At 37.3% G+C, this 17,688-nt stretch overlaps 1 protein-coding gene across 9 annotated transcripts in view; it reads left to right on the top strand.

Moving 5' to 3' along the window:
• Positions 1 to 17,688, top strand: part of TSGA10 (testis specific 10) — a 150,288-nt gene that overhangs the window by 67,963 nt on the left and 64,637 nt on the right. For all 9 annotated transcript variants that reach the window (XM_078056664.1, XM_078056661.1, XM_078056660.1 and 6 more), the window contains one exon: positions 8,875 to 9,060. In XM_078056664.1, coding sequence (XP_077912790.1) covers positions 8,875 to 9,060 — 186 coding nt within the window. The remainder of the gene's footprint in view (positions 1 to 8,874; positions 9,061 to 17,688) is intronic.

Below are 17,688 nucleotides of genomic sequence, written 5' to 3'. Positions count from 1 at the left end.
AAGCTGAGGAAAAGAGAGAAAAACAGCTAATGGACCATGAGGGGAGGCTTTGAAAAATCAGCAATACCATAAAGCGAAACAATATTAGAATTATTGGGGTCCCAGAGGAAGAAGAAAGAGAGAGAAAGAGATGGACAGAAGGTATATTTATCAAATCATAGCTGAGAACTTCCCTAATCTGGGGAAGGAAATAGGCATTCAAGTCCAAGAGGTAGAGAGAATGCCCTCCAAAATCAATAAAAATAGATCAACACCCCAACATATAATAGTGAAGCTTGCAAATTTAAGAAATAAAGAGAAAATCCTGAAAGTAGCTTGAGGCAAGAGCTCCTTAACGTACAATGGTAGAAACAGTAGACTGGCAGCAGACCTAGCCACAGAGACCTGGCAGGCCAGAAGGGGCTGGCATAATATATTCAGGGTAATGAGAAAAACATGCAGTCAAGAATACTTTATCCAGCAAGGCTGTCATTCAGAATGGAAGGAGAGATAAAGAGCTTCCAGGATAAACAGAAACTAAAAGAATTTGTGATCACTAAACCAGTCCTGCAAGAAATATTAAAGGGGATCCTGTAAGTGAAGAGAGAGCCCAAAAGTAACATAGACCAGAAAGAAACAGACAATCTACAGAAATGGGATTTACAGGTAATACAATGGCACTAAATTCATATCTTTCAACAGTTACTCTGAATATAAATGGGCTAAATGCTTGAATCAAAAGACACAGGGTATCGGATTGGATAAAAAAGCAAGACCCATCCATATGCTGTCTACGAGAGACTCATTTTAGACCTAAAGACATCTCCAGATTGAAAGTGAAGGGGTGGAGAACCGTTTATCATGCCAATGGACATCAAAAGAGAGCTGAGCATATCAGACAAATTAGATTTAAAATCAAAGACTGTAGTAAGGGATGAAGAGGAATACTTCATCTTACTTAAAGGGTCTATCCAACAAGAAGATCTAACAATTATAAATATTTATGCTCCTAATTTGGGAGCAGCCAGTCACATAAACCAATTAATAACCAAATTAAATAAACACATTGATAATAATACAATAATAGTGCACCCCACTCACAGCAATGGGCAGATCACCTAAGCAGAAGATCAACAAGGAAACAAGGGCTTTGAATGACACGCTGGATCAGATGGACTTCACAGATATATCCGGAGCATTTCATCCTAAAGCAGCAGAATACACATTCTCCTCGAGTGCACATGAAACATTCTCCAGAATAGATCACATCCTGGATCACAAATCAGGTCTCAACTGATACCAAAAGATTGGGATTATTCCCTGCATATTTTCAGACCACAATGCTTTGAAACTGGAACTCAATCACAAGAGGAAATTTGGAAGGAACTCAAACACTTGGAGGTTAAAGAGCATCCTACTAAAGAATGAATGGGTCAACCAGGAAATTAAAGTAGAATTTTAAAAATTCATGGAAACAAATGAAAATGAAAATACAACTGTTCAAAACCTTTGGGATACAGCAAAGGTGGTCCTAAGAGGAAGTACATAGCAATACAAGCTTTTCTCAAGAAATTAGAAAAGTCTCAAGTACACAAGTTAACCTTACACCTGACAGAGCTAGCGAAAGTACAGCAAATAAAGCCTAAACCAAGCCGGAGAAGGGTAACAATAAAGATTAGAGCAGAAATCAGTGAAATAGAAACCAAAAGAACAGTAGAACAGATCAATGAAACTAGAAGCTAGTTCTTTGAAAGAATTAATAAGATCGATAAACCCCTACCAGACTTAGCAAAAACAAAAGAGAAAGGACCCAAATAAATAAAATCATGAATGAAAGAGGAGAGATCATGACCAACACCAAGGAAATACAAACAATTTTAAGAACATATAAACAACTATATGCCAACTAATTAGACAATCTGGAAGAAATGGACACATTCCTGGAAACATATAAACTACTAAAACTGAAACAGGAAGAAATAGAAAACCTGAACAGACTGCTAAACAGCAAGGAAATTGAAGCAGTAATCAAAAATCTCCCAGCTAACAAGAGTCTAGGGCTGCAAAGCTTCCCAGGGGAATTCTACCTAACTATTTAAAGAACTGATACCTATTCTTCTGAAACTGTTTCAAAAAATAGAAATGGAAGGAAAACTTCCATACTCCTTCTATGAGGTCAGCATTACCTTGATCCCAAAACCAAAGACCCCACCAAAAAGGAGAATTACAGACCAATATGCCTGATGAACATGGATGCAAAAATTCTCACCAAGATACTAGCCAATAGGCTCCAACACTACATTAAAAGGATTATTCACCATGACCAAGTGGGATTTATTCCTGGGCAGCAAGGGTGGTTCAACATTCACAAATCAGTCAATGTGAATACATTACATTAATAAAAGAAAGGATAAGAACCATATGGTCCTCTCAGTTGACGCAGAAAAAGCATTTGACAAAATACAGCATGCTTTCTTGATTAAAACTCTTCAGAGTATAGGGATAGAGGGAACATACCTCAATATCATAAAAGCCATATACAAAAAGCCCACAGCAAATATTCTCAATGGGGAAAACTGAGAGCTTTTCCCCTAAGGTCAGGAACATCGCAGGTATGCCCACTCTCACCATTGTTGTTCAACATAGTACTGGAAGTGCTAGCCTCAGCAATCAGACAACAAAAAAATAAAAGGCATTCAGATTGGCAAAGAAGAAGTCAAACTCTCACTCTTTGTAGATGACATTATGTTTTACATAGAAACGCAAGACTCCACCCCAAAATTGCTAGAACTCAAACAGGAATTCAGCAACATGGCAGGATATAAAATCAATGCACAGAAATCAGTTGCATTTCTATACACTAACGAGAAAGAAGAAAGAGAAATTAAGGAATCGATCCCATTTACAATTGCACCAAAATCCATAAGATACCTAGGAATAAACCTAACCAAAGAGGTGAAAAATCTGTGCTCTGAAAACTATAAAACACTAATGAAAGAAAAGACAATACAAAGAAATGGAAAGACATTCCATGCTCATGGATTGGAAGAACAAATATTATTAAAATGTCTATACTACCCAAAGCAATCTACACATTTAATGCAATCCCTGTCAAAATACCACCAGCATTTTTCACAGAGCTAGAACAATCGTAAAATTTATATGGAACCACAAAAGACCCCGAATAGCCAGAGGAACATTGAAAAAGAAAACCAAAGCTGGTTGCATCACAATGCCGGACCTCAAGCTATATTACAAAGCTGTAATCATCAAGACAGTATGATACTGGCACAAAAACAGACACATAGATCAATGGAATGGAATAGAGAACCCAGAAATGGACCCTCAACTCTATGGTCAACTAATCTTTGACAAAGCAGGCAAGAATATCCAATGGAAAAAGGACAGTCTCTTCAACAAGTGGTGCTGGGGAGATTGGACAGCCACATGTAGAAGAATGAAACTGGACCATTTTCTTACACCATACACAAAGATAAACTCAAAATGGATGAAAGACCTAAATATGAGACAGGAATCCATCAAAATCCTAGAGGAGAACATAGGCAGTAACCTCTTTGACATTGGCCACAGCAACTTCTTTCAAGACACGTCTCTAAAGACAAGGGATACAAAAGGAAAAATGAACTTTTAGGACTTCATCAAGATAAAAAGCTTCTGCACAGCAAAGGAAACAGTCAACAAAACAAAGAGGCAACCTACGGAATGGGAGAAGATATTTGCAAATGACACTAGAGATAAAGGGCTGGTATCCAAGATCTATAAAGAACTTCTCAAACTCAACACCCAAAAACAAATAATCCAGTCAAGAAATGGGCAGAAGACATGAACAGACACTTCTCCAAAGAAGACCTACAAATGGCTAACAGACATATGAAAAAATGCTCCACATCCCTTGGCGTCAGGGAAATACAAATCAAAACCACAATGAGATACCACCTCACACCAGTCAGAATGGCTAAAATTAACAAGACAGCAAACAACAAATGTTGGTGAGGATGTGGAGAAAGGGGAACCCTCTTACACCGTTGGTGGGAATGCAAGCTGATACACAGCCACTCTGGAAAACATTATGGAGATTCTCAAGAGGTTAAAAATAGAGCTACCCTATGACCCAGCAATTACACTACTGGGTATTTACCCCAAAGATACAAATGTAGTGATCTGAAGGGGCACCTGCATCCCAGTGTTCATAGCAGCAGTATCCACAATAGCCAAACTGTGGAAGGAGCCGAGATGTCCATTGACAGATGAATGGATAAAGAAGATGGTGGTATATATGGAATATTGGTATACATGGAATAAATGGAATTCAGAAAGGATGAATAGTTACCATTTACATCGATGTGGATGGAAATGGAGGGTATTATGCTGAGCAAAATAAGTCAATCAGAGAAAGACAATTATATGGTTTCAATCCTATGTGGAATATAAGAAAAAGCACAAAGGATCATACGGGAAGGGAGGGAAAACTGAATGGGAAGTCATCAGAGAGGGAGAAAAAAACCATGAGAGACTCTTAGCTATAGGAAATAAACTGAGGGTTGCTGGAGGGGAGGTGAGTGGGAGAGATGGGGTAATTGCGTGGTAGGCATTAAGGAGGGCACGTGATGTGATGAGCACTAGGTGTTATATGCAACTGATGAATAACTGAACTCTACATCTGAAACTAATGATGTACTATATGTTGGCTAATTGAATTTAAATAAAAAAATAAAATACTGTAATTGGATTGATTACTGTAATAGGTATAGTGTTCCCTACATACCACTCAAACCATTAATAGGAACTTTCCACCCCCCCAAACTGTTTTCCTTGTTTTATTTAACATCTCATTTATTAACAGTTTACAAAAATGTCTTGAACATTTTTGGTGTGTATAAGACTGTTTAAGACCTTGAGAGAGAAGAAATTCTGAGGACTCCTATATTGCAAGTAAGGCAGTAAGGCAGCAGCCTTACATTGGCAAAGCAGGTGGTTTCCTACAAGTCTTGATTTTAAGGTGCCAGCAACATAATACTGTAAACAGATGGAAGCTTCAATGTCAGATAGGGCTGACCCCTCTTCTCACTAATAACATAACTTATGTGGGCTGGTGTCAACCTCTCTGAGTCTCAGTGGCCCATCTGTAATTGAAAAGAAGGCCCAAGAAAGTAAGATAGACCTAGCATAGTAAACCATTTAAGTATATTCTGAAAGAAGGTATAATATAAATAAATGAATATCTGAACATTTAATGTACTAAGCTTTTAGTCAGTGTTAGACACTTCCCCTTTTCTCCCTAGCCTGTCACATTACTTGAAATTCCACCATTAGAGACAGGGGCTTTTAGATTGTGGAATTGTATTTTCAGACATCACACATCAGGGTGCTTTCAGCTGGTAGCATCCTAGTATGAGGTTTTGTTTTGTTTTCAGGAAAAGAATGTATTTTTTTTATTATGTTCAGTTAGCCAACATATACATCATTCGTCTTTTTTATACATTTTTTATTATTATGTTCAATTAGCCAGCATATAGTACATCATTAGTTTTTGATATAGTGTTCAACGATTCATTAGTTGAGTATAACACCCAGTGCTCATCACAACACGTGCCCTCCTTAATATCCATCACCCAGGTACCCCATCCCCCAACCCCTCCTTTCTGCAACCCTCAGTTTGTTTCCCAGAGTCTAGAGTCTTTCATGGTTTATCTCTCTCTCTGATTTCTTCCCATTCAGTTTTCTCTCCCTTCCCCTATGGTCCTCTGTGCTATTCTTTATGTTCTACATATGAGCGAAACCATATGATAATTGCCTTTCTCTGCTTGACTTATTTCACTTAGCATATCCCCTCCAATTCCATCCATGTTGAAGCAAATGGTAGGTATTCATCCTTTCTGATGGCTGAGTAATATTCCATTGTCTATATAAACCACATATTCTTTATCCATTCATCTATTGAAGGACATCTCGGTTCCTTCCATAGTTTGGCCTTTGTGGACATTGCTGCTATGAACATTGGGGTAGAGGTGCCCCTTCCTTTCACTACATCTGTATCTTTGGGGTAAATACCTATTAGTGCAATTTCTGGGTCGTAGGGTAGCTCTATTTTTAATGTCTTGAGGCCAGTATGAGGTTTTTAAAAGAGATTTCATTTCACACAAAACTGGGTGGATCCAGGCAGTCCCTTGAGAGAACAAACCATAGGTCCATTAAGAATTGTTGAATACTTGATTTATTCACTCATTCATTCAGCATGTAGTATGCTAGGTGCTGAGGTCCCAGACATGACAAACAGGAAACAGAATGGCACCCCAGGCAGTGGAGACAACATGAGCAAAGTGTAAGGGGGAAAAAAGTAGGTTCTATAGCTAGAGGAGAGTGTGTAGGTAGGTGGTAATACAGGGGGAGAAGGACTTGTTTGATTTCTGTTTTCAGGAATCTTTTGTTGCAACGTGAGCACAGAAATTATTTGAATAGTTGCGTTTTAGAAAGATCATTCTGGCAATGTTGTCAAGAATAAATCAGAAGGGTAACAAAATCAGAAAGGAGATCATTTAGGAGAGGCTGTATCCATAATTCAGTCAGGTAGTACAAAGGATTCCAGCTGAGGCAGTCCTAGCTTTGCTGTGGGGGAGTACTGTAATGAGCCCAGTCATAGACCAGAGGGAGCTGTGGGGTACAGAGGTGGGGGCAGCACCAGAAAGAGGTAAACAGATCCTGAAAGAGGGAATTGGAGACTACCAAGGAATAGTTTCACTTTCTTTAAAATGTTGCTTGTCTTGGGCCCCACACTGCTCTGGCTGCTTTGAGTGGATACAAAAAGGGGAAAATATGGTCTCTGGTTGCCCAGAGGGACGTGCACTAGGTATTTGGTGGCCAGAAGAGACATTTAATAACAATCATTTTTACTCCTTAAACTTTGAACCACGTGACCTGGGAGTCCCAAAACTACATTTAATATAAAAAATGGTTCCTATTTTAGTCAGAAAACTAAATGTAATATTTAAAAAATGGTTTCTATCTTCGAGGAATTCAGAATGTTATTGGGAGACTGGACATCCATACCTAACAGCGTAAAGCTGTAAGGCAGTGTTAAGCGACTGGCATAGACAGTGAGTACTACAGAAAGCTAAGAGGGTGAAGATTGATGGTTTATGTATACTGTACTCTGTACCTCTGAGGTACACACTTTGTACACAACTGTTATTTTTAGTACAATAATGGAAAACACATCAGATTTATAGTGGCACATTCAGAATATCTGAATCTTGAAAGCCAATGCAGTAGTATAGTATGTTAACTTGTTAACTATAGACTTGGCAAAAATCTTTTACATTAGTCATAGGTAACCAAACCACAAGGTGGCGATATTAACTGAATTTCAACCAGGCTCGTGATTAACCATGTTGGTGAAAATCTGACTTGAAGCCTTATAACGGTGAGACATTGCTTATTGCAATTTGATCACTTTATGGTTCTGATAGAGATATTCAGTGTTTATTAACAGGTAGGAGAGAAAGAGAGAAAGAGATCTAGTACCTTTTTAATTAATTACCAAAATTATAATGACCTTTTAAGAATTAATTGGCGAAACCATTTTACTAAAATATGTTTTCAAAAATAGCCTCATAATGATTACTCAATATAGTATATCATTTGTGGAGCTGGTTGTTTTCCTTTAGAAATAATATCCCCTGGGGGTGCCACAGTGGCTCAGTAAGTTAGATGACCAACTCTTAGTTTCCGCTCAGGTCATGATCTCAGGGTCCTGAGATCAAGCCCTGAGTCAAGCTTGAGATTCTCTCTCTCCCTCTCCTTCTGCCCCTCCCCTCACTCACACACACACACACACACACAAGTCTCAAATAAATAAATAAAATCTTAAAAAACAAGAGAGAAATAAGATCCCACTTTATTTTTTTTTTTAAATCTTTTTTTTTTTTTTTTTTTTTAAGATTTTATTTATTTATTTGAGAGAGAGAGAGAATGAGAGACAGAGAGCATGAGAGGGGGGAGGATCAGAGGGAGAAGCAGACTCCCTGCCAAGCAGGGAGCCCGATGCGGGACTCGATCCCGGGACTCCAGGATCATGACCTGAGCTGAAGGCAGTTGCTTAACCAACTGAGCCACCCAGGCGCCCAATAAGATCCCACTTTAGTCAGTCTGTCATGATAGACCTTTTAAGGTTTTAAAAATGTGGTTCTATATCAAATGCCCATTATGACTATATATTTATGAAGTGTTTATTGGCATAAGTTTGGTATTTTACTTCTTAGTAATTTTAGACATGTTATTAGAACAGTGAACAAAAGTGAATCATGGAATAGTCCATGATGGAGAAAATTAAGGTTGGGGTTATGAATGAAAGGCAGGAGCTAGACAGGAAATGTGCCAAACCAACAGAATTATCAGAAGTTGATGCTTGAGATATGTAAACAGTCAGAAGTTCTGTGGCCAGTACAACCTAGAAAAGTGGTCAAGAACAAGGGAATCCACAGATACAAAAAGTTAGGCCAAAGCAGAGACTCAAAAACCAGACCAATAAATAGTAAGTAAACAGATATATAGGGAAAGGAGGCAATGAAGGATTTTGTTTGAACAAAAGCAAATATAAGAACATATTCATCCAGGTTCTAAAGATAAGAGTAAACAGCTTAACTTTACTAGATGGGTGAGTGTGACTCGAGCCAGGGCAGATGTGGTCCCACTCCCTTTTGTTAATTACAGGATGCCCAACATTCTAAATTGCGTATGGATAGGATTCCTCGAGGTTATGTTATAAATGATCCTGTAGCAAATAAATTCCCAATGATCTGGCAAATAATGTTTAATTTGCATCATATGTTGACCATTTTACATCTTTTAAAGTAATACCTAAGATTTGCTTTTTAGGAATCTGAGAACCGGCAAATGATGGATCAACTCCGAAAAGCCAATGAAGATGCCGAAAACTGGGAAAATAAGGCCCGTCAAGCAGAGGCAGATAACAATACCCTCAAATTAGAACTTATCACTGCTGAGGCAGAGGGTAACAGATTAAAAGAAAAAGTAGATTCTCTCAACAGAGAGGTCGAGCAGGTAAGTTTGGGAAAATATACTTGTAGGACATCCTGCATCATTGTTAAAAGAATTTTGTTTGGCATTCCATAAATATATAAATAAACATTTAAATTATTTAAATATACTGTGAATTGTAGACTAACTGTTCTCCTATATCCACTCTGGTTCCGCTTTAATCTATTAACTGCCCTACAACTAGAATAATCTAGCATTTTTAGAAATTACGAATTATTTCAAACATACTAAGAAAGTTAAAAAAAAAAGTAATATAAATAACACACATATACCCATCTCCCTAGTTGAAGGATTCTTCCATATTGCTTCAAGACTGTCTTTGTAAAGAAACAAAATATTACAGATACAACTCTTCATCCTTTCCCCACCTCCCTCCCTAATTGTTGGCCTGGATAACTTCCATGTCACTTTTGTAACTCTTTTGTATGTATTTATACTTTTTCTACATATTTATTACCCATACATTATGTATAATGTTTTGTGTGCTTAAGTTTTTAAGTGATACTCTAGAGGGTGTACTCTAGATATCCATTTGCAGTTTGCCTTTTTGCTCCATATTATAATTTTGAAATTTATCTGTTTTCATACCTACAGTATATATCCAAACAGTTGCATCTGTAGTCATTGTATGAATATTTTATTTTTAAAATTCATTCCCATATTAAAGGAAATTTAACTGTCTTCACATTTTCTGTAATAAAATGCTGCAACAAACATTCTTTTACATTTCTCCTTGGGTATATATTTCTCTGGGTTTATGCCCAGAAGTGGAATACCTGGATCCAAGATACGGGCAGTTTTAACTCTTCTAAGTATTGTCAAAGTGCTCTCTACAGTTTTACCCTTTCACCAGATATCATGGAGTTGTTATTTTCTCAAGTACTAATCAATACTTGATGTGTTCAGACTTTTGCATTTTTTTCTATATGTTCTGTTTTCTGTTTCCTTGATTACAAATGGAATTGGGGATCCTTTCATCTTTTTTGGCCATTCAGAATTCCTCCTCTATAAATTTTCTCTTGATTCTCTTGAATGAATTTTTGTAAATTTTGCCCATTTTTCTATTAGGTTATTTATCTTTTTCAAATTGATTTATAGGAATTACCTATATATTCTTGATAATATTCCTTTTAAAGATACTATAGTTATCCTCTCTTTGTGGCTTGGTTTTTCACTGTGCTTGCAATATAAACAGAAGTTTTAAATTCTGATGCTTTCAGAATTATCGTCAGTCTTTTCCCATATGGTTTATGTTTTTATGTCTTCTTTAAGAAATCCTTTACTATCCCAAGACCAGAAAGATATTTTCTTATATTTTAAAAGTTCTTCTAAAATTCTAGAGGTATGTGAAATTTTGCCCTTCACATTTAGATCTTTAATCCACTTGAGATTGAATTGTGTATGGTTTAAAATAGAGATGTAATTTTTGTTTTTGTGGATGGATATCCACCATCCTTTCTTCACTGAATTATGTCTACTTTGTCTACTTTGTTTCCATTTGTTTTGCTCCATTGGTCATTTTATCTGTTTGCCAACAATAAATCCTTGAAGCTTCTATAGTTTTATGTTAAGTCTTGATATCTGGGATTAATGTTCCCCCCAAAATTTTTTAAAAGATTTTATTTATTTATTTGAGAGAGAGAGAGAGAGAGTGCAAGCATGAGCCCAGGTCGGGGAGAGGCAGAGGGAGAAGCTCCCCACTGAGCAGGGAGCCCAGAGCAGGGCTCGATCCCTGGACCTTGAGATCATGACTTGAGCTGAAGGCAGACACTTAACTGAATGAGCCACCCAGGCGCCCCTATACCACATCTTCTTTATCCATTCATCACCCAGAGGACATGTGGGCTATTCCATAATTTGGCTATTGTAGATAATGCTGCTATAAACATTGGGTGCATGTATCCCTTTGAATTAGTATTTTTGTGTTCTTTGGGTAAATACCTAGTAGTGCAATTGCTGGATCTTAGGGTAGCTCTATTTTTAACTTTTTGAAAAAACTCTGTACTGTTTTCCAGAGTGGCTGCACCAATTTGCATTCCCACCAGCAGTGCAAGAGGTTTCCCTTTCTCTGCATCCTCACCAATACTTGTGTTTCTTGTGTTGTTTTTAGACATTCTGACAGGTTTGAGGTGATACCTCATTGTAGTTTTGATTTGTATTTCTCTGATGATGAGTGATGTTGAGCATCTTTTCATGTGTCTGTTGGCCATCTGTAGGTCTTCTTTGGAAAAATGTCTATTCATATCTTCTGCCCCCTTTTAATTGGATTATTTATTTTGGGGTGTTGAGTTTTATAAGTTCTTTATATATTTTGGATACTACTCTTTTATCGTTAATGTCATTTGCAAATATCCTCTCCCATTCCATAGATTGCCTTTTAGTTTTGTTGATTGTTTCCTTTGGTGTGCTTTTTATTTTGATCAAGTCCCAATAGTTTATTTTTGCTTTTGCTTTCCTTGCCTCAAGACACCTATCTAGAAAGAAGTTGCTATGGCCAGTGGCAAAGAGGTTGCTGCCTGTGTTCTTCTCTAGGATTTTTATGGTTTCCAGTCTTATATTTAGGTCTTAAATCCATTTTGAATTTATTTTTATGTTTGGTGTAAGAGAATGTCCCAGTTTCATTCTTTTGCATGTTGCTGTCCACTTTTCCCAACACCATTTGTTGAAGAGACTTTTTCCCATTGGATATTCTTTCCTACTTTGTTGAGTATTAATTGACCACATAGCTGTGGTTCATTTCTAGGTTTTCTATTCTGTTCTGTTGATTTATGTGTCATATTTTTGTGCCGGTACCATCTTGTTTTGGTCACTACAGCTTTGTGGTATAACTTGAAATCTGGAATTGTGATGCTTCCAGCTTTTGTTTTCTTTTTCAACATTCCTCTGGCTATTTGGGGCCTTTTGTGGTTCCATATAAATATTAGGATTGTTCTAGCTCTGTGAAAAATGCTGGTGGTATTTTGATAGGGATTGCATTAAATGTGTAGATTGCTTTGGGTAGTATAGACATTTTAACAATACTTGTTCTTCCAATCCATGAGCATGGAATGTCTTTCCATTTCTTTGTGTCGTCTTAATTTTCTTTCATTAGTGTTTTATAGTTTTCAGAGTACAGGTCTTTTACCTCTTTGGTTAGGTTTATTCCTAGGTATCTTATGGGTTTTGGTGCATTTGTAAATGGGATTGATCCCTTAATGTTTCTTTCTGCTGCTTCATTGTTGGTGTATAGAAATACAACAGATTTCTGTATGTTGATTTTGTGTCCTGTGACCTTACTGAATTTGTTTATCAGTTCTAGCAGTTTTTTTTTTACTTTTTTAAATCTAAGTTCAGTTAGCCAAGGTATAGTACAGCATTAGTTTTTGATATAGTGTTCAATGATTTATTAGTTCAGTATAGTACCCAGTGCTCATCATATCGCTTGCCCTCTTTAATGCCCATCTAGCAGTTTTTTGATGGAGTCTTTCAGGATTTTTTTATAGAGTATCATGTCATCTGCAGATAGTGAAAGTTTGACTTCTTTCTCGCCAATTTGGATGTCTTTTCTTTTTGTTGTCTGATTGCTGTGGCTAGTACTTCCAGTATTATGTTAAATAACAGTGGTGTGAGTGGACATCCTTGTCTTTTTTCCTGACCATAGAGGAAAAGCTCTCAGTTTTTCCCCATTGAGGAGATTAGCTGGTTTTTTTGTATATGGCTTTTATTATGCTGAGGTATGTTCTGTCTAAACCTACTTTGTTGAGGGTTTTTTTTTTTTTTTATCATGAATGGATGTTGTACTTTGTCAAATGCTTTTTCTGCATCTATTGAAGTGATCATATGGTTCTTATCCTTTCTTTTATTAATGTGGTGTATCACATTGCTCAATTTGCAAATTTTGAACCACCCTGGCAACCCAGGAATAAGTCCCACTTGATTGTGGTGAAAGATTTTATTAATAATTTATTGGGTTCAGTATTTGCTAGTATTTTATTGTGAATTTTTGTATCCATGTTCGTCAGGGATATTGGCCTGTAGTTATCTCTTTTTTTAAAGTTTTTAATTTATTTTTATTTTTTTTATTATGTTAGTCACCATACAGTACATCATTAGTTTTTGATGTAGTGTTCCATGATTCCTTGTTTGCGTGTAACACCCAGTGCTCCATGCAATACGTGTCCTTAATACCCATCACTGGGCTAACCCAACCCTCCATCCCCCTCCCCTCTAAAACCCTCAGTTTGTTTCTCGGAGTCCATAGTCTCTCATGGTATGTTTCCTCCTCCGATTTCCCCCCCTTCATTTTTCCCTTCCTTCTCCTAATGTCCTCCATGCTATTCCTTATGTTCCACATATAAGTGAAACCATATGATAATTGACTTTCTCTGCTTGACTTATTTCACTTAGCATAATTTCCTCCAGTCCCATCCGTGTTGATGTAAAAGTTGGGTATTCATCCTTTCTGATGGCTGAGTAATATTCCATTGTATATATGGACCACATCTTCTTTATCCATTCATCTGTTGAAGGGCATCTCGGCTCTTTCCACAGTTTGGCTATTGTAACATTGCTGCTATGAACATTGGGGTGCCTGTGGTTCTTCTTTTCACTACACCTGTGTTGGGGGTAAATACCCAGTAGTACAATTGCTGGGTCATAGGGTAGGTCTATTTTTAATTTTTTGAGGAACCTCCACACTGTTTTCCAAAGTGGCTGTACCAACTTGCATTCCCACCAACAATGTAAGAGGGTTCCCCTTTCTCCACAACCTCTCCAACATTTGTTGTTTCCTGCCTTGTCAATTTTTGCCATTCTAACTGGTGTAAGGTGGTATCTCAATGTAGGCTTTGATTTGGATTTCCCTGATGGCTAATAATGATGAACATTTTTTCATGTGTCTGTTAGCCATTTGTATGTCTTCTTTGGAGAAGTATCTGTTCATGTTTTCTGCCCACTTTTTGACTTGATTATCTGTTTTTTGGGTGTTGAGTTTGAGAAGTTCATAGATCTTGGATACCAGCCCTTTATCCGTAGTGTCATTTGCAAATATCTTCTCCCATTCCGTGGGTTGCCTCTTTGTTTTGTTGATGGTTTCCTTTGCTGTGCAGAAGCTTTCTTTCTTGATGAAGTCCAAAAAGTTCATTTTTGCTTTTGTTTCCCTTGCCTTTGGAGACATGTCTTGAAAGAAATTGCCATGGGTGATGTCGAAGAGGTTACTGCCTATGTTCTCCTCTAGGATTTGGATGGATTCCTGTCTCACATTGAGGTCTTTCATCCATTTTGAGTTAATCTTTGTGTATGGTGTAAGAGAATGGTTGAGTTTCATTCTTCTGTATATAGCTGTCCAATTTTTCCAGCACCATTTATTGAAGAGACTGTCTTTTCTCCAAAGCATATTTTTTCCTGCTTTGCCGAAGATTAGTTGACCATAGAGTTGAGTGTCCATTTCTGGGCTCTCTATTCTGTTCCATTAGTCTATATGTCTATTTTTGTGCCAGTACCATGCTGTCTTGGTGATCACAGCTTTGTAATATAGCTTGAAATCAGGCAACGTGATGCCCCCAGATTTGTTTTTCTTTTTCAACATTTCCTTGGTGATTTGGGGTCTTTCTGATTCTATACAAATATTAGGATTGTTTAGCCCTTTGAAAGATTCCATTGGTATTTTGATCAGGATGGTGTTGAAAGTGTAGATTGTTCTGGGCAGCATAGACATTTTAACAATATTTATTCTTCTGATCCATGAGCATGGAATGTTTTTCCATCTTTTTGTGTCTTCTTCAATTTCTTTCGTGAGTGTTCTGTAGTTCCTAGAGTATAGATCCTTTACCTCTTTGGTTAGGTTTATTCCAAGGTATCTTATTGTTTTTGGTGCTATTGTAAATGGAATCGATTCTCTAATTTCTCTTTCTACAGTTACATTATTAATGTATAAGAAAGCAACTGATTTCTTGATTTTCTATCCTGCCACATTACTGAATTGCTGTATGATTTTGTATCCTGCCACATTGATTTTGTATCCTGCCACATTACTGAGTTGCTGTATGAGTTCTAGTAATTTGGGGGTGCAGTCTTTTGGGTTTTCCACATAAAGTATCATGTCATCTGTGAAGAGAGAGAGTTTGACTTCTTCTTTGCCAATTTGAATACCTTTTATTTCTTTTTGTTGTCTGATTGCTGTTGCCAGGACTTCTAGTACTATGCTGAACAATAGTGGCGAGAGTGGGCATTCTTGTCGTGTTCCTGATCTTAAGGGAAAAGCTGACAGCTTTTCCCCAGTGAGAATGATATTCACGGTGGGTTTTCATAGATGGATTTTATGAAATTGAGGAATGTTCCCTCTATCCGTATACTCTGAAGAGTTTTAATCAGGAAAGGATGCTGTATTTTGTCAAATGCTTTTTCTGCATTAAGTGAGAGGACCATATGGTTCTTCTCTCTCCTCTTATTAATGTGTTCTATCACTTTGATTGATTTGTGAATGTTGAACCACCCTTGCATCCTGGGGATAAATCTCACTTGGTCGTGGTGGATGATTCTTTTAATGTATTGTTGGATCCTATTAGCTAGGATTTTGTTGAGAATTTTGGAATCCATATTCATCAGGGATATCGGTCTGAAATTCTCCTTTTTGATGGGATCTTTGCCTGGTTTGGGGATTAAGGTAATGCTGACCTCACAGAATGAGTCTGGAAGCTTTCCTTCTGTTTCTGTTTTTTGAAACAACTTCAGGAGGATAGGTATTATTTCTTATTTGAATGTTTGGTAGAATTCCCCAGGGAATCCCATCAGATCCTGGACTCTTGTTTTTTTGGAGGTTTTTGATCACTGCTTCAATCTTGTTACTGGTTATTGGCCTAATTTCTTCCTGTTTCAGTCTTGGGAGTTTATAGGTTTCCAGGAAGGCATCCATTTCTTCCAGGTTGCTCAATTTATTGGCATATAGTTGTTGATAATAATTTCTAATAATTGTTTCTATTTCCTTGGTGTTAGTCGTGATCTCTCCCCTTTCATTCATAATTTTATTAATTTGGGTCCTTTCTCTCCTTTTGGATAAGTCTGGCCAGTGGTTTATCGATCTTATTAATTCTTTCAAAGAACCAGCTTCTAGTTTCGTTGATCTGATCTACTGTGTTTCTGGTTTCTAATTCATTGATCTCTGCTCTAATCTTAATTATTTCTCTTCTAATGCATGGCTTAGGCATCGTTTGTTGCTTTTTCTCCAGTTCTTTAAGGTGTAAAGTTAGTTGATGAATTTGGGATTTTTCTATTTTTTTGAGTGAGGCTTGGATGGCTATGCAGTATCCCGTAAGTTTTGGACCAATATGTTTTTGTACTCATTGGTTTCCATGAATTGTTTAAGTTCCTCTTTGATTTCCTGGTTGACCCAAACATTCCTGAGCAGAGTGGCCTTTAGCTTCCAGTGTTTGAATTTCTTCCAAATTTTTTCTTGTGATTGAGTTTCAGTTTCAAAGCATTGTGGTCTGAGAATATGCAGGGAATAATCTCAATCTTTTGGTATCAGTTGAGACCTGATTTATGACCCAGTATGTGGTCTATTCTGGAGAAAGTTTCATGTGTGCTCAAGAAGAATGAGTATTCTGTTGTTTTAGGGTGGAATGTTCTGTATATATCTTTGAGGTCTATCTGGTCCATTGTGTCATTCAAAGCTTTTGTTTCTTGATTTTCTGCTTAAATGATCTGTCTATTGCTGAGAGTGGAGTATTGAAGTCTCCTACAATTAACTTATTGTTATCAATATGACTCTTTATTTTGGCTAACAGTTGGCTTATCCAGATGGCTGCTCCCATGTTGGGGGCGTAGATATTTACAATTGTTAGATCTTCTTTTTGGATAGACCCTTTAAGAATGATATAGTGTCCTTCTGTGTCTCTAACTACAGTCTTTAGCTTAAAATCTAATTTGTCTGATACAAGAATTGCTACCCCAGCTTTGTTTTGAGGTCTGTTGGCATTGAAGATGGAACTCCATCCCTTCATTTTCAGTCTGGATGTATCTTTAGGTTCAAAATGAGTCTCTTGTAGACAGCATATGGATGGGTCCTGTCTTTTTATCCAATTTGCAACCCTGTGCCGTTTTATGGGAGCATTTAGGCCGTTCACGTTGAGAGTGATTATTAAAAGATATGAATTTATTGTCATCATGTTGCCTGTGAAGACCTTGTTTTTATAGATTGTAAATTTCTGTTCTATATCACTCTTGGGGTCTTTCTCCTTTTATAGAACCCCCTTAATAATTCTTGCAGGGCCAGCTTAGTGGCCACATATTCTTTCAGTTTCTGCCGGTCTTGGAAGCTCTGAATCTCTCCATCCATTCTAAATGACAGCCTTGCCAGATAAAGTATTCTTGGCTGTATGTTCTTCTCATTTAGTACCCTGAATATGTCTTGCCAGCCCTTTCTGGCTTGCCAGGTCTCTGTGGATAGGTCTGATGTTATTCTGATGTTCTTCCCTCTGTATGTAAGGAATCTCTTCCCCCAAACTGCCCTTAAGATGGTTTCCTTGGTTCTAAGATTTGCGAGTTTTACTATTACATGCCAGGGCACTGGCCTGTTTTCCTTGATCTTGGGAGGGGTTCTCTCTGCCTCTAGGACACGAATCTTTGTTTTATTCCCCAAGTTAGGGAAGTTCT

This window comes from Halichoerus grypus, chromosome 10 (genome assembly GCF_964656455.1).
Source record: "Halichoerus grypus chromosome 10, mHalGry1.hap1.1, whole genome shotgun sequence".
NCBI lineage: Eukaryota > Metazoa > Chordata > Mammalia > Carnivora > Phocidae > Halichoerus > Halichoerus grypus.
This window is presented reverse-complemented; position numbering and strand designations above follow the sequence as displayed.